This window comes from Haemaphysalis longicornis, unplaced genomic scaffold (assembly GCF_048455015.1).
Source record: "Haemaphysalis longicornis isolate Haplotype H1 unplaced genomic scaffold, Haemaphysalis longicornis Haplotype H1 scaffold_6, whole genome shotgun sequence".
Taxonomy (NCBI): Eukaryota; Metazoa; Arthropoda; class Arachnida; order Ixodida; family Ixodidae; genus Haemaphysalis; species Haemaphysalis longicornis.
The window spans coordinates 111,523,178-111,548,407 of record NW_027526407.1 but is presented as its reverse complement, the minus strand read 5'-3'; the positions used below and the strand labels follow the sequence as shown (position 1 = coordinate 111,548,407).

Here is a 25,230-nt window from a genome sequence, read left to right as displayed (position 1 = left end):
ACCAAAGCTAGCTTCGTCTAGATTTGCTGTTGTGCGCTTACTCTGACGCAGGTGCGATAAACTCGATCGTGATCTGTGCAGCGATAAGGGACGGAGAACCCTGCTGTACTTCGACCCACCTCAGCCGTTCTTTTTCACATAATGGCAAGCGAGTTAAGGTCCGTACGCCCGCAACTAACGGAGTAGCATTTATCAAATTCTCTTTACACCAGGAGTGTGTTCCAAGGGGTGAACCTAGGTTCTGGCGCATCAGAATTAAGCATATTTCACCAGAATGGGTACATTTAGTTCTTATTTATGTATACTAGCGAAAACATTTAGTGCATGCAGACCAAACCTGTTTGATTACGTGTCTTGCTGTGTGTCAAAGACAGTGTACGTAGGAAAGTTTTAAGACCCAAGAGTGGTTAGCGGAAAAACAAGTGGTCCCCATTTTGCGGGACGAGAACCTCAAACCATTTGTCAATGTCGCATGGCAGTTTGTTTCACAACCTACTTGTGGAAATATAGTCCTACAACCCAGCTTCCAAGACAAGTAATCGATTGCTACGCAGGTTTCCTAGCAGACGACGATTCCCTAAAAATATTTTAATACACTAAATTATTAAATACTCTCGCCTACTTCAGCGGGGTTTTCATCCAGGCATGAGAACAGTTAACTGCCCATGAGCGGTAGAGATTCGACCGTTAGGGTAAAAATAAAAAGAGACTGTTTAGCCAGGTGCGCTCCGTAACTGTTCTCCTCTGTTCGCCAAGTGCACCTGCTTTAAAAACTCAGTAACTAGTTTCATATGATCTCGCCATTACTAGATCAGAAGTTGCAAGAGATGGCTAGTTAAATAGTATCGACAGCTGTGAGGCACTTTCAAGCGCGGCGTGCCCAAGAACTGCAGTACACAAGTGCACAAAAATAAAGACAAGATTTCCTGAATAACAAAAGAACGAGCTCACTTCAGACGTAATGCGAGGCACTCCTCTATGACTACCGAACTGGCATGCACAAAATACCACTCCCTAAGTGCAATAAGAAGCTAACTTCGCCTTCCATTCCTAGTTTTGAGCAAACGACAAGACACCTAGACATCGTTCAATAACGGTGATGTCACGTTCACTTGCCTAAAAGTTGTTGTTGCATGCTGTAATGGAAGTAAAGGCTTATGACCGGCTGAGAGAGAGAGGGAAGAAGGGAATGGAGGGTCCAGTCCGCATGGAGGTCGTCCTGAAAAGGCATGATTTATAAATCATGTAGACCACGGATACTTTGTCTGTACTAGAACGCTTTTCGTGGAATAAATGATAATGTCCCAGATGGTAATGTGTGACTGTGATGTGGGGCGAATGTTAGTTGTGGTGTCGTGGTAAGGAGGAGCGAGTGTACGGAAGCGAGGAAATTTAACGCAGTGCCAGATGAGATGGTTGAGATCGGCTGTGATAGTGGGCGATGACAACAGGCACATTGGGGTTGGGGCGTTTTTTGGATAATACCATTTTCTTATCGTCTCTGGTGGAGTGTTGCAGGTCGTCATCTACAATATAACCTACACGTAAATGGGTAACCAAGTTTGTGGCCAACCAATTTACTAGTTATTGTGTAGCCAGCGGTTCAGATAGTTAAGAATTTATGCAAAGTTAAAATTTACGAGGTAGTAGCTTTTGTACAGACCGAATGCAGAGGCCGCCGGTGAGCGAGAAAAGAAACAATATTCCATTTCCATAATTATAGTTGTTCCCTCCACCCAACTCGGCCACCTGACCTCATGGCTGTTTGCTGCATCTGATGTGGGCCGGGTATATAGAGGTCATAGTCAAACCAGCACACAGAAACGGTACCTGTTTAAAAACCGGCGCAAACTTACGAGATTAACCTGTGAAGAAAGAGAAGCCTGTGAGGAATGACCACTTCGATCTCTTCCCGTAGAATGGCGTCCAAGGTCCTGTCCGCCACAGCTTTTGCTTGCAGGATGGGCGCAAACCACGGGAACCTGCGCCCAACATATACGTCCACTAGGTCAGAGTTGCTTTCGGAGGAGTCATGCGAAGCGATGAGTCGAGCAAATCCAGGGCTTTAATACTTTTTAGAACCAATGCTACCTGCCTCGCAAACCACAGCTTGCGAATATGCGCCCAGCCGCGGTACTTGCGCAGTATGCGGTACTTCTTAAGTCAAGAAAATATGGCTGCTCAAATATGGGTGACAGAACGTCACAAGTAATCGTCGATAGAATTCTAACCGACCACAGTATTCACGTAAAGCCATAACAATTTGCAAATCTCTAGGCTATCTGCGTAGGATCCCGAGAATGCGGAGCTTAGCTTTAAAGACGTGTCAAATTTTAGTTATTGTAGCGCCTGGAAAGTTTCTCCTGCTTAATGTTAAATTCATCAGGAGAAACAGTCATTCTAAAGCTATTTACCAAAGCCTCAATACCATCTCACGTCATGTAGGTACTATGACAATTGGCTTGCCCGCTAGGTGCGCCCAAGATCAGCTAACCGAGGACTCCAGATCATCGCCTGCCTAAGCAGAAGGCTGGCGACGAATTCTCTCAACGCGAATAGTTATCTACGCTTGATTCTTATCCAAGCGCTCAGTGCCTTCCATCCCACGCCTAATTCGTGTCCCTCCTACCCCAGCAATGCAGGACATAGGGCGCCAAAGCGATTTTGTGCTCTATTACTAGAGTGAGGATTCGTTACTCTCACGTGAACATGAGGCAGAGTGATGCCAGAAAAAGGAGATTATCTGCCATGCTTTTTTTACTGGCAGAGCATCAAAGGTACTTCACTGACCCTTCGAACACATTTTTTATTCCTGATGTATATAACCAATATTTCACAATCAGCGAAGCATTCTATATGTTCTTTAGTATGCGACTGTGCCGACCACACGACTGTAAACATGCGTAAATAAGTAGTCCCACAGTAAACTTTTCATTCGACGATCTCAACCCTTTCAGCCAAGTGTTGTGACTGGCTTTGGCACTAAGAGGGGGTTGCATAAAACACTTTTTCATCTAAATTCGTAGAAAGTATGCCTGCGGCGAGGACTGTGCAGTTATCACTTGGTAACAAGCGTTTTTTTTATCCGCTAACGTACAACACAGATATGGATGGTACTTTTTATCGCTGATAGCAGCAAATACGCGGCAGAACGAAAGCTCAACGTATCTATTGTCTCGAATACACAGTAGCGGTTGTTGTATCAGACTAATTATCTCCTTCAAGGCACCTAATCAGCGACACTTTTTCAAACGATTCTGCTTTCGTGCGCAGTTTAGAGTCCTGAGTTTACTCTCTTGACCCCACACGGCCTATCCCGCCTACTCAAGGGTCCCACATGTCTTTGTTAGAACTGTCCACAATCAAGTCTCCCATGCCACAAACACCCTACCTTCTATTCCCACTTTCCCCACTTGACTTATAGTCATCCTGCCCAAAGTAAAGCTATCTCTCTGTATATCACTTTTTTTTTCTTTTAATTGAACTTCGTTTATCAGTCTATCTCTCATTTCTCAGCGCACTTTGGTCGCGCACAGATTTTTTTTACCCGCTGATGACTGTCAGGTGTAGACCGACAGCTATCCCTTGAGAGATGTGCAGTGTATTTGAATACGCTACGCAACTCTGCATTCTGCTTAAAGGGGCCATGCAGACAAAACACAAGTTTGGTGCATTCGAAAGATCGCCTCGTTAGAATCATCCTGACACCATTCTTAACGTAAACTTCACTCAAATAAGCTATATAATTAGGAAAAAAAGGAATTGCCATGCGACCCACTAGCTCATTTCCTGCAACAGAACCTATGATGTCATACGCGCCCAGCTGCGCGATTGGCTGAGGCCGGCAAAAGCAAACGCAAATTAGGCAGAGGGTATAAGCTTGCCGAACGAGCTATTTGCGCTTAAATTTAGGGCACATTCATTTTATAACAGTCAGAATGGTGGGATAAACAATGGACGTTACAAAAGCACATGTAAACATAGAAGTACTGATGCGTACTGCTGTTGGTACTGCGCGCACTATGCTTGTTTAGCTGCACAGAACTGCGTCTCTTTGGGGTTGTCTCAGACGACACTGGCCGATTGACGCAAGCGACGGCGTCTTACGGGACCATATTTGTCGATCGAGCACCATGTTTCACGACACGATTACTTTCCCCCTGAACAAATACAATCCACGTACAAACACGATCAAAAACAAAGCAAAGGCAGAAAACAGCCCGCTGCGGTATGGTGGCACCATCTAGGTTGACTGACTGTAAACAAGTCTCCGCTTCACGCCAAGTTTAGCTTGAAGGCCCGTTCTTACGGTGTCATTGCAGACGTCGTTAAAACACACGATTTGGCGGGAGAATGAAAATTTTAACCTAAATTGATTAATTTCGCCCTGAATAAAGCATTGTTTTCTTCCGGACAAGCGCTGCCGGCGCTACAAAACATGAAACTTTTCGAATACAACAAACTTTATTTTTTTCAGCATGGCACCTTTAAGGTGTTTGAAGTAGGAGAACTCATTTCATAATTCTTCCCTGATGGTACAGTACAGCTTGGCTAATGACGACAAGGCAGTGCTAGAAAGCGTCCTGCTACCATCCTGCACGCACCTCGACTTCGGCTCCTTGAACATGCCGGTGTCAATGGCCATTGGGGAAACCGTGGTGAGCTTGATCTTGTCCAAAAGACCCAGCTGATAGAGTTCCTCCTCCAGCGCACACATCAGGCCCCGTACTGCGAACTTGGAAGCGCTGCAACGGTTTGAAGCAGACGGCTAGTTTGCCAAGGACATGCATGCACAACAAAGTAACAGGTAAAAATGTGGGAACTTGTAAACGCCACCACAGTTAAGCGCAAATATTTCAAAGAACGTGGTGGACGAGGACAGGCGCTAACTTTGAAGCGACATTTATTTTCCTAGCAAGACATATATATATATATATATATATATAGAAAGAAATGCCGGCAGTATAAGAAAAACACCCACAGTGTATTATACGGCCTCTGTAATGCCTCAGGGGCTGTAGGTATTGTGTGAATGAATAAATCATATCAATAAATAAATAAATAAATAAGGCCAGCCCCTTCGTGGTCGGAGATATGGAGGTCATGCTGACGCAATCACTGTCCTAGTTCTGCATTTCGGCATTTCAGCTGCCTCAACAATATCCCGCGTGCGATGATCAGCGCCCCAAAACACAAAAGGGCATTCATAAAACAGCGGCGTGCGCTCGCACTCATTGCAATAAATATCCAATTTTTATTCATTGCCTTTTTTTCCATTCTTTTCGCATGTTCGACTTGCAGCCATACTTTATTGACTTATGAAAAGCTGACTTCTCTGAGTCAGCGTTCCAGCAACCTTTGAGTAGAGTACCTTATTTAATCTATACTAATTCACAATGAAGAGCTACACCCTTCAAAAAATTACACGATAGTTTATTTCTGAAAGAAACACTGGCAAGACGCATATTCTGATGACATTGATGCAGTCTTCCTCAAAAGGGTGTATACTGTATGCATAAGCAGTAGACGTGGGAAATCCGTGCAGCAGCAACACACATGAGTACTATGCAATGCTGTTTGGCTCATGTCACAGCGCGACAGCATAGGGTACCTAAAAGGGAACAGGAAATGGAGAAATTCCTTTTACATACATGCGGACGCACAGACAAATTTTTTGTTGCTCACTGGTATGCATACCATTCTTTGATAAAAATATCACTGAATGCTTTTCTTTCTAACTACACCAAAGATAGCTCGGAAAGCTTATGCCGGGCAACAATGATTTCTGTGACCTTTTTTTTTACCTTTCTCTCAGCGCAGCTAAGGAAACCTAAAAGTGAAAATGTTCCGCACAAAACAAGGGTTACTGAAAAACTTTTTCAGCACACAAAAAAAGTCTTATAAAACTGTGGTTGATTCCTCTGTCATAGGAATCTGTAAAACACGAAAGTGAAATGTGCAGTGAAATCTGCAGCTGAGCATGTTTTGCGGGTTGGTGGCTGTCTTGTGGGTGTGCTTCGCGAGCGACGTCCTGCTGGCGTGTCGCTTCGGCAAAGGTGTACTGGCGTCATTTTTGTGACGGATATGACGTAAGTGAAATCTTGGTGTACCCCGGCATAAAACCCTTTCATGTCAAAATATACAACCCGACAATGAACAACCCGAAGTTTAACGTGCTCTTTAATACAAAAGGTTGCTTCCCCGCAAAAAGACCCTGTGTGCAGGGGTGCACCCTTTACAGACCGCTTGATTCGTTGTACTGGCGTCGCTTCCGTGACGGATATGACGTATATGAAATCTTCCTGAAGCACGGAATAAAACACTGTCGTGTTCAAAACGCTTACATTTTCATTTTGCATCCAGTGACTGGCATTTTATGCACAACGCTATACTGTAGTCACCAGTGAGCCAATCAGTGGTGTAGCATCGTCACTACAAGACAAGCACTTTAGGGAATTCCGAAATGTGCCATACTTTACTGGCAGTACGTTTTGCTCCCAGTGCTTTGTCTAACAATGTAGTTAAAGCTGTCCTGGCAAGTGGTGTTAGCTAAAACAAAAACTGCAATAAGACAGGCGTACCTCGGTTTTTAACAGCGAAGCTGTTTAGCAAATGTAATTTTTCGTGTCCGCAGTTACAAATACCAAGAAAACACCCAGCGTCCGTGAGCGCGTGTCTCTCGGCGACCGCCCAGCGTCCCCGGCGCACGTGTGCAAGTCAAGCATACCCACTTCAGAAGATTTGGCAAGATTGACCAAAAAACTCCAGCGTTCGCAGTAATCGTGGCAACTCATGCTCAGAAAAAGAAAGACACGTCATAGCGCATGCCCCTCCAAGGTGATATCCAATGATTATGAGTTCTAAAAAATAAATGAAGCTCACACTTATAGCAACGATGATGGAGTAAAGGTCATTGCAGCCATAGAGTTTCATACTAATATATACTAGAGGGAAATCTGGCGCTGCATTCGCAGGCCGCCGTGGGCGGCGCCATTGCGCGCTAGCGACGTTCCTCGCCTCCTTGGCTTGGTTAGCTACATGGCTTCTTTTTCGTCTTGAAGCCAAAAGGGGTAACATTTTTTTTCGTTAATCTTCCAGGAAGCTTCTAAATAATCCCTGACAAATAAATCTTTCGGGAGCTTTATTTTATAATAACAGAACAAATTCGATTAATTTTCCGCAGTAATATTGTTGCTTTTTTTTAGCCAGAGGCAACTTTTCAGCCTATTTAGGAGCCATGCCAAGGACAAGTGGAACGTGCCTGCCCGGTACATGACGGCACGCTCGCTGAAGCGCGGCTCCCCTAGACAGTGGCGCCAGATTTACCTCTAGTATATATTAGTATGAAACTCTATGATTGCAGCAGCGAAGAAGAAAATCGCCTGAAATCGTGGACTTAAAATGTCGTAAAAGTAGCTAAGGTTGCGTACAGCTTCACCACCTTCAAGTCTTATGCGTTAGTGGGAGCGTCCTTTATTTTTTAACTGCAAATATCCATAGCTTATACGTTAAAAAGGATCGTATCTTGCCAGACATGTACTTATTTTTAGCTTCCCTTTTACCAAGTGCAAGCAATGTTCGGAAACTTTTTGGAGACAAAAATTCCTTCTGAACGTGTGGTACGTCTCAGGCAGTGCAATCCCGAAACTTTTACGGTGCCAGTCAACGGTACGGTCATTGCGTATATTACTCACACTCACCAGTAATCTGTTAGGTACCCTGTTCCCAAGTATCCGGCAATTGATGATATTGCAACGATGTGGCCTTCCTTCTGGGCAAGCATTCCAGGCAGGAACTCCTGGATCATCTGCAATGAAAAACAGGAAAAATTATTGTCACCGCCAAAAGGAAGGAGTCGAATAGACCTGTGCCTCTTCGGACATTTTCGTCGCAAAAAATGCCGACTGTAACAGTGTTTCCTGTCCCATTCCGGCAACGTTCCACAAAGTGCCATATATTGCACGTCTCGCACCTTCACTAGGGGTGAGCGGTGATGAAAAAACGACCACAGTATCCCGGACCAGGACGAATTTTTCTTCAACCGCGAAGTTTCAGAGAAAGCTGCATAACATTTTCAGTGCCCGTACGGCTGCATTTCACGTGGATGTCAAATTTTCACTCATAGAAACTTACTCCACCTTCGGGGATTCTTCTAAGCCCTGTCGATTGAACGCAGGATTGCCTAAAAGTTATTTTTGGGGGCCTAAGGGAGTGGGGGAGTGTTCTCCGAGGCTCTGTGCAAAGTCGGGAAACTTCCATGCAACGAACAAGAGTGAAAATAGTAACAAAGAAAGCTGGGCGAGTTGCTAAGGGTTCATGGTGAAACGAAGCGCGAAGAAACAATGAAAACCCGGAGGAACAACCAGGAGGATGACAACCAGGAGTAGGACAACAAGGAGGAGCACTCCGTCCCGTTGTAGTTATTCCTCCTGAGTGAAAATAGTGTTTTTGTGTTACTTTGAACACAGAAACACTGGGAAAAGTTGGAGGGTACTTGCTCGGCTCAGCACACTTTTCAGTACCAAGAGTGCTGCATGCTAATGTAAATCGGTATGCGATCAATTTTAATATAGCCCCTACTGCGTGCCCCACTGCGATGAAATTGGTTCTAACGTTAGTTTTGGCAAAACTCCGAATCATTTAATGTGGCCGACTAGAACCCCCAGTTACCAAGATCGCAATGAAAGACCGGCGTCCGTCCTGCACAAGACTGAAGATTTAGGACATTTATCTGAAACATTGGTCGCGTGGCTGTGGCGGCTGTCACAAACATCGGTGGAAACAACGTGCGCAGTGGCCAGGATGAAGCTACGTTATGAAGTATGCAAGCTTATTTTCGTGGAAACATGGAAAGCGACTCTATGAAGTATGCAAGCTTTTGTATAAACGTGGAAATCGACGCTATGACGTATGCAAGCTGTCGTGGAAACCTATAAAGCGACGCAATGAAGCATTCAAGCTTTCGTGGAAACATTTCACCTTTAAGCTTCAAAAATTTGTAAGTGTGAATGTGCGACGAGCAAACACTACTGTGCTGTGTTCTGTGCGAGACGGCCGATTCGGGGATGTATCAAAAACATTTAGAGGCCTTCCGGTTCTGTGAAGACGGAAGACCAGCCCAGCTGCATTGGTGGCACCAGACGGGAATCTCGCACTATTCAGAACGTCACTGTGAACTACGTAATTACAAAAAGGTGAGTAGTAGTAGTAGCACCTTTATTGGTAAGGAGGTCCAAATGCCGGTTTAGAGGTCGCGGGTTCGATTCCCGGCTGCGGCGGCCGCTTTTCTGATGGAGGCGAAAAGCAAAAACGCCCGTGTGTACGAGATTTCGGCGCACGATAAAGATCCCCAGGTGGTCAAAATTTATCCGGAGCCCTCCACTACGGCGCGCCTCATCGCCTGCGTTGCGTCGGTGCGTTAAACCCCACAATCAATCAATCAATCAACCAAATGCCGGTTTAGGGAAGAGGAAGGGGAGTAGGGGAGGGGAATGCTGTGTCTTTTACAGGGACGTGGCAGCCTGCCGGGACCCGAGTCAACCCGGCTACACTGCCCGTGCTAGGCCACTTTTGACGGCAAACAGCCCTATTTTGTGCAGCAGTGGTTTCTCAATAGTGTAATAGTCTTCTGGAGTGCTTGCGGGCGCGTGGAAAGATGTGATGATGTCTGAGCGATGTTGCGAGAAGAAGGAGCAATCTCGAAAGAGATGGTTGAGGTCGATATACGTGAGGGCATTGCAAAATGTACATTTGAGGGGCAGGTTGGGTGAGAGCCATTTTCGGATTATGTGCAGGGTGTAGGCGGCGTTTGCTAGGAGCTTGTTGAGAAATACCTCACCGCTCGTGGCAGGGGAGGAATGCCGGTTAAGTATCCTTGAAGGGTGGTTTTTTTTTATTGTGTTTTTTTTTACTTTCACATAGCCCTGGAGTATGGGGGCAAACGGCATTTTTGGCAGACCCTACATCAGAATAAGTGTTCTAGAGATATCTAACGTATATCACGCGGCGTTCCACTTGACCCTAGCATGGAGAGCCGGCATACTTGCGAAATCTATGCTTTCTGTAGGCAGTTATCTATACGCGATTTCATCCTGCAATCGTATCGCGTGCCTCAGAGGTATTCGCCTGACTTTTTATCAAAGCAGGTGACAGTGGAGCAGTAACAAAGAATTAAAGCCGTTCCACTCAATGTGAAAGCTGTCGCAAGTGCAGAGCAGTGATTCGCCATAATGGCCAATAGCACCGTTATCTGCTCACTGCTACCACCCCAGGCAATTCAGATTTCCCGCCTTTGCAGTGCTCGCGCGTCCCCTGCCTGAAACTGCGCCAGCGGGAGTTCTGTTCTTTTTGTACTTGCTTTAATTTCGCATGCTGGAGCTGTCTTGCGTCATTTCGAACGTGTAATTTCTTTCTTGCGCGGCTGGAGCTTTTCTGCGTCATTTCGAACCCGCCATTTTTTTCTTGCGCGGCCGCTTTTTCCCTTAATATCGTAAAAACCAACTCAACCAGCGTTCCTAACTAAATAAATGCGTGCACTGCCGGTTAATTACGTATATTTTGCCTAAATGTACCTACAGTTTTCTTTGCGCTAAACAAAGGGGAGATCTATGAGATGCGCCAGCGGTTCACGAGTTTCGAACGCTTATGACTATATAAACCGCTTGGCTTTCGAAGCCTCTGGGGTACGCCACGACGACAGCGCTACAACGGAACACCCTGTTGCTCTACTTGGGTCCAGCGTGCGAGCTACGACGACAAGGTTGGTTGGTTGTAGCGTTTAACGCGCCGACGCAACGCAGGCGATGAGGCGCACCGTAGTGAAGGGCTCCGGATTTTCTTTTAACCACCTGAGGATCTTTAACGTGCGCCGAAATCTCATACACCCGGGCGTTGTTGCTTTTCGCCTCCATCAGAAGCGCGGCCACCGCGGCCGCGAATCGACTACGACGACAAGGCGAGCGCCTAAAGTGCTCTGCACTTAAAAAACAACGCCCAAGGTGGGGCTCGAATCCACGACCCTGAGATTAAGAGTCACATGCTCTACCGATTGAGCTAGCCGGGTGACGCAGTCGGGAAGCGTATCAAAACTTGGTATCGGTCAACAGTGGAGGACCACAGCTCTTTCGTTAGTTATCTTTTCGCTGCGATTTTTTCAGATACCTTGACTAAGCCCTATGCAGATAGCCTCGATTATAAAGAATCTGGCGGGAAAATAATTTTTCAATGCCTCTGTTATCTCCTTGGGAATCGTTGCCGTGTCCCGTGCTGTTCTTAGTCAGCCCAAGGAAGATTCGAACATTTTTAAGCAAAGCTCATATGGCTAACGTTCTGTGCATTTTTTATGCCCGCTAGCGAAAACTCCCGAGGCTCCGCGTGTCTTCGCAGCGCCAGGCGTTCTAATGCGCGAGGTATTGAAAGTGAACATCCTTGTATGTGCGATCTATTATGGCACCTTAGGAAACAGCGCGAAAAACTCGAACACGGAGAGGGCGAACAGACAGGACGCTGTTATTTAGTTATCTATACGCTATTTCGTCCAGCAATCTTCTCGCGTACCTCACAGATATTCACATGACTTTTTATCAAAGCAGGTAAAAGTGGAGCAGTAATAAGAAAAAACAGCGCCCAACGTGGGGCTCGAACCCACGACCCTGAGATTAAGAGTCTCATGCTCTACCGACTGAGCTAGCCGGGCAACGCGGTTTGGAATCGCATCGAAACCTGGTAACGTGTCTGTTTGCCCTCTCTGTGTCCGAGTTTTTCTCGTTGTTTCCTAAGGTGTCGTGCGTGCCCCACTAGACCAAAGTCAAGCTTTAGTGATCTAGTAGCACGTGGTCTTCCCCAAAGTCGCATTCTATAGGGACCGGGCAGCTGGACGGGTGGCGCCACGACTCGGCGCTCCCCTCTTTAGTGAAATGAGCCGGTGCATTGGACTACGCAGCCTCCCGTTGTTTTTGCCGTGTTTGCATCGGTGCTTTGAATTTTTTGGTGGTGTTGTGAGCGGGTATGTGCCGTGAAGCAAAGTCTAGACAGATGTGTTGGGTTCTTAGATGCCGTAACGGCTACGCAAACTTACTGGACGCTTCTAAGGTTGGGGATGGCCTACATTGACATTAGCGGTCTTTGCTCGGCTCTGCGCCTGGCTCCGCGCAGAGCAAAAGAAAAAAAATTTCACCATCTTCCCGTAGGGGAACCCTGAGTAGTATCCGAAGCAGCCATGGGGTCGACTCAAGTTCCCATTGGTTGTCATTTATACCGCGGAGCTACAGTGGCGCCCCCAGCGGAGTATGCAGCGGCTACCATCGCATCTCTAACCCTAAGCTGCTTCGCATTATCACGCGCAGAGCCGCAGGTGTTTCCATTCATTGCGCAATCCCGGAGAGGAGAGGAGCTTCGGAGAGGAGAGGAGATGAGGCAAGAAGAGGAGAGGAGGAGGAGGAGGATGCGCATGCGCAGTGGGGGTGTGGACGCCGCACAACGGTGAAGGGAACAGGCGCGACCATAAGCTGCTTCGCATCTAAAAAAATACCCGGCGCGCTTGCTTTCGTCGTCCGGCCTGCTCTGCGTATGCGGTTGTAGGAGACGTGGACAGCGCAGTCCGGAATTTGGAAGCGAAAACAATGCTAGCTAGTCGTTACGACAAGGCATTCGCAAACCCAATAATAACGCAGAAGAAACACCATCCAACCGAACGTTCTTGCCAACACCACGCCGCAAACCACGTTTCGCGTCGTTAACCGTGCTGCCTGCGCGACCGGTTGCAAACGCACGTATGGCGTCGTGGCGCGCGCGGTCCAAAGCCCTGTGAATACACCCTATTCGAAACGTTTTTTGATCCTCAAGCTAATACGTCTCACCACTTTGATATGCATCTTGAATAGGATATTTAATAATGGGCACCATTCTCAATACCAAAACATGATCAGACGATGCCTGAGAACTTATAAACCATGGCTAAACCACTTCAATACAACCCAGAATCCCCGCCACGCAAGTGGCCACTATATTCGCATGCCCAACAGCGTGCACATTTTGGCTTCCGAATGGAAAGAGACCTCGACGAAAGAGAAAAGAGTGCTCTCCAGTAGAACTGTGACACTATTTCGCAACGAAAAACGTCAATAGGTGACACTACCTTTATGGCCTTTGATTCGAAATTCGTCAGTTGCTTCCTTGAAACAACAAAATAAACGTGGATGCTGTGCGCTCATATCAGGGCAACGCAAAATAGAGTACAAACCACCTTTAATTGGCACATTTCGGTTCATTTTTAGTTGGTAAAATGAAGCTTAGCGAAATTTATCGAACTGAATTGTCAGCTGGTGTCAAGTTATAAAATAGAATACCATTCCACACGGCGCGATTCCCCCTGCGAATTCGCAAATGCGGCGCTGCTCGTGCGGCAAAGCGGCCTTTTTTGTTGCTGCGGCAAAGTGCGAAATGCTTGGAGCGGTCGAGCATCCTCCGCGAATTCCGCTTGTGAGGCGTACAGGGGCTGACCTGCGGCTAATAGGAACACAGCTAGGTGAACTTCACGGAATCACAGTCTGCACGCTTGGACATCAGATGGCGTTGGTTGTATAACCAAAAAAGAGGCAAGGCAGATTGAAACGAATAAAAGGAGGGAAAAAATGAAAGCTAAAACGTCGTTAGAGATGTACAGGGCTGAGAAATTGAACATCAAAAAGGAAAATTTCTACGATAATTCCCAGGGCAGTGCTTTGCTTTTTTGAGGCTAGAGCAGGTTGCCTGCGAACTAAGAGTTTTGTGGGGAAGTATTCACAAAGTGATGGGGTATGCGTGGTCTGCGGAAAAGAAACAGAAACTATGCGGCACATAGTGTTAGAATGTGAGGATATCCATCCAAATCTACATGAAGAGAATATTCGGCTTCCGGAAGCCCTAGAATTTAAGGGTATCACAGAGGAAGTTAATTTCAAGGCTGTCGAGGGGACTAAATGAAGATTAGAATGCTGTGCCCTCTTCTTTGAGCCCATTCCTTACAGCCGTGTTTTTACATATGTTTCGCAGTCTTTTTCTCCTCGTCTCGGTTACGATTACTCAGCACCAAGCCGTGTTGGAATCGCCAAGCAAAGAAGACATTTAGCGGGAACTTGCTTGGCCCTCCCCTAACGGCTACTTCAGTCATTACAACACTCCAATTACTCCCGCAGGCCTCTCAAAAAATGCCTCAAACAGACATTTTTTACGCCGAAAGCCAGAACGCATTCACAACGTCCCCCTTTAGACAGCTGTTGACCCACCGTAATAAGGTGGCACCGGCGGTGTGCCAATCCCCCATTCTCGAAGTCCATGTTTCGATTCCTACGGAGACTCAAATTTACCCAGCTTTCTTTTCAACTCAATGACCCTGTCTTGTATTCTTTGAGCTGTTGGTCAATTCATGTGCCATCTACCGGCCATTTTCTGTGCCGTCAATGTGCCAGGGACGCTGTACTTGCAACCTAGAGAGTTAAAACCCTTTGATTCCCAATGCTGCTCAGGAGTAACAACTCAAACTATTTTTTTTTCTCTCGGACGGTTTAGTTTCGATATATAAAACCACCTGTTGGCAGACAAAGGTTGCCGGGCCTTCAAAAATAAAAAAAAGAGATGGCAGCACGTACTCCTGTGTGCTAAAAAAAGTCTTGTTTATGCGTGGCAACTCGCATCGAGCCCGGGGGCTCAATGGGCTAGTGACAGGTAAGCGAAATTGTGCGATTACGTTTTTAATACAAATTATACCAATGCAAAGTTTACGTTATTGTCTGCACTTGGAGCATAAGTCGTGCTAATCAATGTAGCATTCTTGTTCAACTGATATCAAAGCAGCCAGTGCCAAGTGTTTCTCAGTGCCCAGTGGGTCCCAGTGTCCGTACTAATGAACCAAATTTTTTTCCTACTTCATATTTGTGATGTGGGAGGTTCTTTTAGATCATAAACATTTGCACATTCCTAAGCAACAAACTAAAGTTTTGGGCATCGAAGGGTTATCTCATGCTTTTGCATAAAGTAGGCGGGCTATTTTCGACCAACTAGTCTGAATATGGAGTCAGTAAGTGTTATTGCCGAAAGGAACGGTGAATCATGTGGGATTAAAGGAGTGCACAGCGTGCATACCCAGAAGTGGGAGAGCAGGTTGACGTCCAGGGTGCGCCGTATCTGGTCGGGCTTGAGCGTGAGCAGCGGCTGGCACTGGGTGACGGCGGCGTTGTTGACCAGCACCGCGACGGGCCCCACCTCGTCGGCCACCCTGCGCGCCAGCTGCCGCACCTGCTTCTCGTCCGACACGTCGCACTGGTACGAGTGCGGCGCGCTGCCGATCTCCTGCTTCACCTCGTTCGCCACGAACTCGTTGTTCTCCTGCGGTGGGCACGCGTGGGCGTAACGAAAGGTTAGGCTCGACACAAGACCCGCGAACACGAACAGATCATTGGGATCAACGTCACACATGCGAGGACTAACACTCCAGGGTCATCTTCACTAACGTGAAACCTGGGGAGTGGCGAAGCATGCAGTGTATAAGTATCCTCGGCGCCTTGACGTTTTTGCCAACGGAGATGAAATCGTTGGGGGGGGGGGATAGAGGTATACAGCTTTGCTGTAAAACTCTCTTGTCTTTGAAGCACGAAGTTCTCTAGCGCGAGGCGTAAATGAGTGTTCTGGTGTTTTTGTTTTTTTTTCTGTGCGCGTTACGAAGTTCTCCAGCGTGAGGCGTAAACGAGTCTCCGGGTGTTTTTTAGTACGCGTCACGTTCTAGCACGAGGCGTGAACAGGTTTACCGGTGTCTTAGTACCGTCACTACATGAGACGAACGACGACGACGACAGGAGACGCCACCAGCCCCAGCCCCTAAGGGACTTCGCCCCTAAATATTCCTAGGTTAGACCACAGCTGTTTTTGTTTTAGAGCAAACGCTCTACTACGCTACATCTTTCAATGTCATTCATCGCGTCGCAATGACCTTCAGCCGCAGGGATGCAAGCGCTAAGCCTTGCCGCTGCTGTACAACGTTACTAGGCGATGGTGAAACGGCTGCTTCGCCTTCGCTGGATCGCTCTGCACTGGCTCGACCGCATGGGCATGCGATTTCGAGCAAGAGAACCGCGTAACTAGGCAAGGGTTTAAAGGTTGCTTCGCCGGCGCTTGGTCCCTCAGTCTCACCATCAACGGCGCACTGGCTCGGCAGCCTGTGCGTGCCCTTCAGTGCTAGTGAAAGCATAAGTCCAATGATGCAGTAGATGCAGCTAGATGGCAGGGTGCGAAATCTCGAGTAAAAGCAAACTGTCACAAAACTATGTGCATAGTCTTTGATTTCGTACACGGTATTTACGTTTTAAAAAGTTGAACCTGAGCCATTTTTAATCGGAAAATGTGATGTTCCGACCATAAATCAAAACGGCGACTTTTACTGGTGTCACACGTGTGATTAAATTGTACTGTTATTCTGGCCAGCCCGCTTCGCATTAACTTATGCATCTAGACAATGAACAGAGACAGTGAGATTAGAATTTCAGTATTTAGAAAATACGTGATCATTTGGAACTATACACTTTGCAGGAAAATGACACATCATTAGTCAAATCTCAATCTTCAGATAAAACGGGATCATTTAGAACGATACTTCGAGAAAAAGGTGACATAATTACAGATTCAAATCAAAACCTTCAAAGGAGACGTAATCATTTCGAACTATACCTCGCAGAAAAATGGTACATAATTACAAATAGCCAAACTGTGATTGCGCATACATGGTCACGTCCACTCTAATGCATCGAGGTGTACTCCACCAGGTTACTTTTCTTTTTGCAGCACAATACCAAGGCATCATGAAACTGTTACGTGCCAGATTTAAAACTGTTGCTTAAGTAACCATTTTCATCACCGCATTACGAGCAGGACCCCCCCCCCCCCTTCCCCCAACAGCACACTCAAATCAAAAGTCACAAAGCTCGATCGTCTCAACACACGTCAAGTACGAGCCATTGCCGCTCTTACAACCCACTCGTACACCACCCGGTTTAAATGAGACAGATCTCTGCCCACAGGGCTTAAACTACGCCTATAAATCTCTTTAGAAAAGCGTTCAAATATCTCAGAGCCCTCTTTCTTTGAAAAAGGTTGGCCTTCTGTTTCATGTCTTTTTACTAGAGAGTGAGAGAGAGAGACTTTATTTATGGCCAGCAGGGAGTGGGAGGTCGGGATGCGCAGAGCCTCCACATCCCACCCACGTTCACGACGTCTTCGGGATAGGCCCCGCCGGCGTCGGCGTGAGCGGTGCGCGAAAGGTGCTCGGGAGTTCGTCCCTTTCCCCCCCGTCTGCGACTCGCTCCGCTTCTGCCTGGCGAGAGCAGCCTCGAGCTGCTGGACGGCTAGAGTTTGTGCGGCCAGGTCCGTCGAATATACGGCACTCGTTATGGGGGTCCGGCAGCCGGCCGTAGAGGTCGGCAGCTTCCACGGGGTGCACTGCACAGTCCCACAGGATGTGGGCCAGAGTTGCGCGATGTTACCCGCACACACTACACACGTCACTGGCGTACACGTCCGGGCACACGTGACGCGCGAGCGCCGGCGTGATCACTGACTGTGTTTGTTACTGCAGCGCGCATGCAGCTGCAGAAAATCTGCTTCAAGCCAACCGTGAACGTCTTCGTTCTTTTATCGTTATTTGTTTCTGATGGTGAACCTCTCCGCCCCGAGCTAAACAAAACCTCGTTTTCTCACCTGTACTTCGTGGATTGTGCGTGTAAGCGCGCCTGTGTGCGCATAACGCATCACTACACCGTCTGTACCCTCTAAAAAGCCACCAAGAAATCCCAAGGATTCCGCCGACAATGCTCTTGTCTAGACATAATTAAGACGTGATAAGTAGGACCACACTCTAGTGGTATACAATAAAGGTGTCCTAAAATTCGGTACAAGAAACCGAATACGAACTGCAAGAACTAACTTCACACGGAGTATTTCCGGATACCAATATATTTGCTTTAGTGTGTTTAGGTATTCAAAAAGCTTGCTACCAAAAAATCGCCGCAACTTAGGCACTCAAAATACAACACATCTCAGTGTTCGTGTGTGAGTGCTTGATACAAAAATGGCAATAAAAAGTCAACATAAAAAATTAAGACGAGGTGGCAAAACAGCAAAAGAATAATATGCCACATATTGCCATAAAGTATTTCGAATCGAATATTTATAGATAACAATATATTTGTTGTACGTATTCTAAAACGTTGCTACCAAAAGCGAGGCAACTTTGGCAGTCAGGACAAAACACATCTCAGCGTTCGTGTACTAGTGCTTGATACAAAAATGACACCAAAAATTTAACATAAGAGAATAAGACAAGGTGGCAAACGAGTAGAGCAAAAATTTAACCCACATTGCCATGAAAAATTCCGAGTTTTTCAACATGCTTTGAGTTCAGTTATATTTGACTGGCCCCTTCAGTCATTGAAAAGTGGCTAGGTATGCCAGTGTATGACATGACATTACTGCAAACCAAAAAGTATTTTCTTGATTCTTCTCTCGTACCACTACATTGAGAAGGAACTTCTTATTGGCTTATACATTTTCCACTTCGGCTAACATACACTTGTTTTGCGCAAGGCTTGCACGTGTTCGGTTTTTCTGCACAGCTTCGGTGTCATACAGAAAAACCAACCCATGCACGCCACGCGGCCTGCATTGCACTGAAGTGAGTGTTGTGCGGCAGAGCCAACTTTCATTGCTCTATCCCTTTTAAACTTAGTATAGCTCGAACGGTAAAACTCTGTTGTCATTCGAATTCATAGCAAGCACTACTGGAGAAATATTCGAAGTAGAAACATTCGGTCACCTCCATTCAACACAAATGCACACTAATCTGACACTGGCAAGGCGGCCAGCTGTACCAGAAAAAGACAAAAAGGTCAGTATTTAAAATTAACGGGAGAAACACTACCGACAGAAGCAACGGGAAAAAATCAGCAATTAGAGCTTTAGAGAGAGGAAGGATGCACAGTGGAGAAACAAACACAAGAAAAAAGTGGGGAAAAAAGTGCGCGAAAAAGTGCGGGAAAAAAGTGCGCTTCTGCTTGGACAAGAAAACGAACAGGTGCACAATTAAAATGTACAGTTTAAACAGTGTTAGAGTTCAGAGGCCCCACACTCATGTGAAGGAGACGCGCTGCTTTTCAGAAGCTGCTCGCGTGGAATCCTGACTTTTTCTCCCGACAGTACATTAAACATCCCAATAGAGTATCCTCCCGTGTATCCCTGTACTGACACGGGATCCAGATGGGATCCTTGTACTGACACGGGATCCAATTCGTGTCAGTCGTGTACTGACACGAATTTTCGTAATGTTTTTTTTTTTCGCTGTTATGGGTGCCTACTAGCCAACTAATCATAGAATGGGCCATTAAACGGTCGGTGGCAGCGTAAATAATTATTTCATCCTAGTTACCCGCTGCGGTGGCTCAGTGGCTAAGGCGTTGCGCTGCTGAGCACGAGGACGCGGGTTCGATTCCCGGCCGCGGCAGCCACTTTTCTGATGGAGGCAGAAAGCAAAAACGCCCGTGTGTACGAGATTTCGGAGCACGTCAAAGATCCGCAGGGGGTCAAAATTAATCCGGAGCCCTCTACTACGGCGCGCCTCATCGCCTGCGTTGCGTCGGCGCGTTAAACCCTACAATCAATCAATTATTTCGGCCTAGTTTATTTGCGCCAGTTTCTTTTTCGACAAAACGAACACCGAGGCGGCCGCTATGACAGGAAGTCGCTCCTGAGAGAGAGTGAACAAAACTTTATTTAAAAAACCGGGTTACCGAGGGAGGGTGGCGGAAGACCAGAGGTCCGCCGCGACCGCCAGAGCTCGGGAGGTGACCAGCACTTGGCTGGACTCCTCGGAGCTGCCCAGGGCCTGCTCCCAGTGGGATGAGGAGGGGATGGGGGAGTATGGGTCAGCAGGACATTCGCAAAGAGAGTGATACAGAGTATCCAGCTGACCGCACTTGGGGCAGTGGGGCGTGTGGAATTATGCGGATGCATATGTACTAGTTGAGTACGATGAGGGAACGTGTGCGTTTGTAGTATCCGCCACTTGTGGGCAGCCTCGAGGGATAGATGTGGCTGTGGGGGTGGGAGAGTAGGGCGGAGGAGGCGGTAATGAAGGGTAATTTCCTTGCAACTGAGGAGAGACTCGGAGGTCTCGGTCTCGGGAGGCCCGTGTGTAGGTGTACGAGAAACAGCGGCCCGGGAAGTAAGAGCTCGAGCGTGTGCATTCGCTGCCTCGTTAGCACCTATGCCGGTGTGGGCCGGGGTCCACACTATTTGCACGGGGTCGGTCGGGGGGCTTTGGAGAAGAATTGTGAGGGCTACGGGGGATATACAGCCTTTGTAGAAGTGCCGGATGGCCTGCTGCGCGTCTGATAGGACGGTGATTGGGGTGGGGCTCTGGGAGAGCGCAAGGGCAATGGCCGCTTCCTCCGCCGTAGTTGCACATGAGGTGGAGATGGTGGCAGTGTGTGTCGGGACGTTGATGTCAGGTCCGGTAACCGCGAGGGCATAGGCCGGTTTATGTGGGTATTTGGCTGCATCTACGTACATGGTGTGTTTGTCAGGGGGGTGTAGTTTTGCATGATGACTTGCACGAGCTGCTCGGCAGTTGGCATGGAATACGGGGTGCATGTGACGGGGAAGCGGTTTGATGTGGATGAGAGCTCGGATGTTGCGTGGAATAGCTTGAGCGGTAGTGGATAGATGTTTTGAGGGGTGTATGGCCTGCGATTTGGAGTATGTAATGGCCCGTGGGTGTGGTTCCCCTCTGCTTTCCTAGGTTGTCTGGACTGCCAACCCTTATTTCTGTCTTTATTCAACGAGCCCCTCATTTGTTATTCTAATGCGCTATATATATATATATATATATATATATATATATATATATATATATATATATATATATATATATATATATATATATATATATATATATATATATATATATATATATATATATATATATATCAGCTTTGAAGTTTCGTGTCAGCACTCCTTTAAAGTTGGCGAATGCCGATGTTGAATAAGTGCCAATAAAATTCTTTCTTCTAAAAAACCTACAGATTGATGAAACACTCTACATATTGTGTCCACACCGCAACCGTCATTCTAAAATGCTTGATCCCAATTTTTTTGTGTTTTAAGGAATGTCTTTTTTTGTGTTCCCGTTTCTTTTCGTGTCGGACTTGTTTCACTCGTGTTCGTAGGACCCCGTAAATACTGAATGCCTTCAGTCTTTCAATTGATTGCTTTCTTTAATGAATGTTTCCATCCCCTGTGTCATGTTTTATGTTTTTGCAACCCGCTACTTTAATGTCCAAAATTGGGCCCTGTAGGTATTCGAATAACTAAATCACAACTAAAATAACAAAGGCAAATTTCGAGTGCAAGGAGACCAACACAGGAGAAAGAAACAGGAAGACAAAACAACAAAGGCCGCTTAAAGGAACGCGGCAGTCTGGTGGAATGGCTGGAGGGGTGGCCATGAAAGAAAGCGCGGGCCTTTAGGCCTATGCAGCAGGAGGAAGGAGGAAGCACTCTCACTCGGGAGTCACGTGCACGCTGGACGCACGACCCACTTAGATCGGGCCTCCCTCGATGGCGATAACGCGGCTCGTACAAAGAAAGGCCGCGTATACGCGTGGCGCTCTGTACAGTGCTTACGGCAGTTGGGACGAGTGGGAGGGAGTCGTCGGGTCGGCCGCGCGGGAAACCGAAAATAGTAAGCGGAACGGGTTGGCTACCACACGGAGGTGGAGCTTCGTAACAAGTGCCGCATCTTCCTACGTGTATTGCGCCCCTGAATGCCGAAGACTCGGGTACCCCCATCGAACGGCTTTCGAGAGATAACGATCACGTAATTGTAACGTTAACGTCTCAAGGGCAGGTGATCATGGGCGAAACAACCCCCCCCTCCCAAAAAAAAAGAAAGAAAGAAAGAAAGCTTCTGTTCTCACACAGAGCGAGTGGTATAGTAAATGTGCTCTGGCGAGCTTCGTCGACGCTATATTCGACCTGCGTTTGCTGCGGACGATCACCAAAATTTTTATCACATGCCCCTGGTACGTAGTTATGTAAACAATGAATATGTCTGTTCTTATCTCTCACAAAAGTTTTTGACCGTGGACCAAGGAATCCTCAAATGGTATTGTATGTTGTCGAAGGCAGAAGGGCAGCCATGGTGCTGCCTTTGTTTATTATGTCGAGAGGCAACTGGAAGTTAGTGCCAGTCATGGCTTGGTTTCTGCTGCTATATCTAACGTTATAAGCAGGAGAAAATGTTCAGCGGGTCCAACAGAGTCCTGAAGTAAAATAAACCGTGAATAATTACAGATGTCTGTTACGGTCATTTCGTGTGAGCCTTGGCGTACCTTCACCTACAGCTGTCTGTAGGCATTTGGCAAAACGCACTGCTCTCGACGGTAGCAGTGTGCGGATTTTATCATTCAAACAGACGAATTGTTTAAACATGTTCCTTCGTGCAGATACATCAATAAACTAGGCCTCGCAACTAGCCGCGCATTGCCATATAGTAGAAGCCACAGGACCTATAGAAGCCATGTTGGCGACTGACGACATTCTGAAGCTATGAGCTCACTTATAACAACGCCATCTGCTACCAGTGACAAGATTACATTCCAGTGGTTTCTGTAATTTGGGTAATGCCCAATTCAATACCCCTTAGGTCACGTTACACAACCAATAAAATGTCCGGGGAATTCCATCCTTCTCGATCATAACCGTGCCAGTGGCTTAAACTGCTTCATAATGCATCACCGGGCAGTACGCTGTCAGCACTAATGGCACCCATTAAAAGCTGTGAGAAAAGACGAATATAGCAACGAAACGCAGACATGGCACCGTCTGCATTTCATTCCGTAACCATCACTTCGAGCATCTCTTTTTTACAAGTATTCATCATGAAGTGGTTCCACTAGCCCATCGTACGGATTGTTTTAAGCTGCCATTTCTGTTTACCTATCAACATAACACCAACAAAAATGATTACTGGAGTAAGTTAGCTGTCTTCTGTAGCCGAATATGCCGCCACTCGCATACGTGCGTCTGTGTCAAGAAACACCCTTTTGCAAGCAATGGCCGAAGTGGTGAGTAGCGCACACCTGGCCTCAAATTACTCTCGTGCATTCTTTCCTCTATGCTCTGGTAAACAGACCTGAACGGACCATGAGCAATGAAGGACAGCTGGACTATAGAAGCCCCCTACAAACAAAATGTAAAGTGGGTGAGTTGGCACGTATTCATGATGGAATGTAACAGCGCAATAAACGACTAGGGACACAGAAGAAAATTCACAAGACGGGCGCTGACTCGCAACTACTATTTTATTGGAAAGGAACACAAATTTGTAACCGACACGTACAATCTGATGTGGTGAAAACAAACAAAATTCGAAACCTCTGATAAAACCGCGTAAAGGACTGATAACCGCTCACAGAGATAACTGGCATCCAAAAAAGCTTTTTCCTCCTCGTACAGCGTCAGAGAAGGCTGGCTTACATATCCCGTTCGCCTCTTATTGATACGATAAGCTTCAACAACTTCTCGTGTCAGCTGGTCTTTACGCGTTAACAAAATGTCGCATTCATCAAAACACCGCTTGCAGCCACATCCTCGACAGTGCGCTGATAAGTGGGAATAGGTGTCCTTTGTTAGGTTATTCAAATGTTCCCGCAAGCGCGTGTTGACACATCCACCCGATTGCCTAATATACACTTTTCCGCAATCGAGGTGCAACCGGTACACAACACCCGTACGACAGGGCACAAACTTATCATCGTGATTGATGCTGCAGCCTCTTTTTGATTTTCTCGGTTTGTTATCTCTGTTTCTCTGCATGTCCGGGCAAACACGGCTAAGCCTGAGTGGGGCTGATAATGCGACATTTACCCCGTATCTTCCTGCTACATTCTTTAAACCATGTGATAAGCGGTGCACGTATGGATTGACTGCTTTCTCCTTTTTTTGTCTTGTTTTTGCTCATGGTCCAGTTTGCGTTTGAGAAATTTCATTGGCCTTTCACAGATTTGCGCAACAGCATTCTCGTGGCACCCGGCTGCTTTAAGCCTATTAACCTGCGCTGCAAAGCTGACCCCAATCTCATGCCCGCACGGCTTTGTTAAAGCTGACCGGAGCGTGTTCATCATTGTGCCGTTCTTAACACTCTTGAAATGGGCGGATCTCTGGTCTAGGGGTGGCTTCGATGATGTGGGACTGTACCCAAAACATACATGATCCTCCTTAAACCTTAAGCTGAGGTCAAGGTATTGTAGGCAATGCTCCTTGGGAACTTCAACCGTGAAGTTCAGCCCGGAACCATTCGCCTTAAAAACTTTTAGAACCTCAGCGAGTTTCTTGCTGTAATCTGCCACGTCCATGAAAATAAAAAAAAATGGTCCACATATCTAAATATCTTTTTCTGAAGTCCGGGCAGACAACTTTCAATTTTATTCCCAACCAAACTCAGAAAGTTTTCGCGCAAAACCGGTGCCACGCTCCTCCCAATGTCTGTGTTGCTAACCTGTGAAAGTGGATCGCAGGTAGAGGCCAAGTAGCTCCAAAAAAGCTTCAATGGAAATACCGCTTTTGGATCGGAAGGCCTGTTCATCATTATTCTCAGTAATGCAGGTTTTTACTGCCTGCATGAGGCTATCATGAGGAAAAGAATAGAAGAGGTCTTCAATGCCCACACTGAAGGCATAGCAAGTGCCCGTCTTGTGAATTTTCTTCTGTGTCCCTCGTCGTTTATTGCGTTGTTACATTCCATCATGAAACCTCTAAAGCGCAATAAAATCTACTCTCTCTCTCTCTCTCTCTCTCTCTCTCTCTCTCTCTCTCTCTCTCTCTCTCTCTCTCTCTCTCTCGGAACTCTCTCTCTCTCTCTGAACTCTCTCTCTATCTCTATCTCTCTCTCATTGTGCATTTTTCCAGGAGCTAAGGCGAACGGTTAAGAACAACGTCAAGCCAAGACAATCCAAAAGTACGACAACTGAATGCCGAAAAACGTCAAGTGGCTCGCACGCGCGTTGGTGGGAAAAAAAACACAGTGTAGCTGTGACGCCACTTAAACTACACCATAAACGGCTTCGGTCGCTGCCGCTGCTCTCACAAGACGTGCCCCACTCGCCCCGTTTCCTGCGACAAGTACGGGAGAAGACGCGCGCTCATTTCACT

At 46.9% G+C, this 25,230-nt stretch overlaps 1 protein-coding gene and 2 non-coding genes across 4 annotated transcripts in view; all 3 read right to left on the bottom strand.

Moving 5' to 3' along the window:
* LOC144141120 (short-chain dehydrogenase/reductase family 16C member 6-like) overlaps positions 1-25,230 on the bottom strand; it is a 62,664-nt gene that overhangs the window by 4,384 nt on the left and 33,050 nt on the right. Inside the window, exons 2-6 of one of the 2 annotated variants that reach the window (XM_077672646.1) lie at positions 15,121-15,363; positions 7,701-7,807; positions 4,605-4,745; positions 1,857-1,982; positions 1,117-1,219 (exon numbers count right to left, since the gene is read on the bottom strand). In XM_077672646.1, coding sequence (XP_077528772.1) covers positions 1,156-1,219; positions 1,857-1,982; positions 4,605-4,745; positions 7,701-7,807; positions 15,121-15,363 — 681 coding nt within the window. In that variant the 3' untranslated portion in view covers positions 1,117-1,155. The remainder of the gene's footprint in view (positions 1-1,116; positions 1,220-1,856; positions 1,983-4,604; positions 4,746-7,700; positions 7,808-15,120; positions 15,364-25,230) is intronic. The other variant, XM_077672645.1, reaches the window with a different exon arrangement.
* On the bottom strand, positions 10,990-11,062 carry Trnak-cuu (transfer RNA lysine (anticodon CUU)). The gene has a single exon. It is a non-coding gene; the product is annotated as a tRNA-Lys (tRNA).
* Positions 11,623-11,695, bottom strand: Trnak-cuu (transfer RNA lysine (anticodon CUU)). The gene has a single exon. It is a non-coding gene; the product is annotated as a tRNA-Lys (tRNA).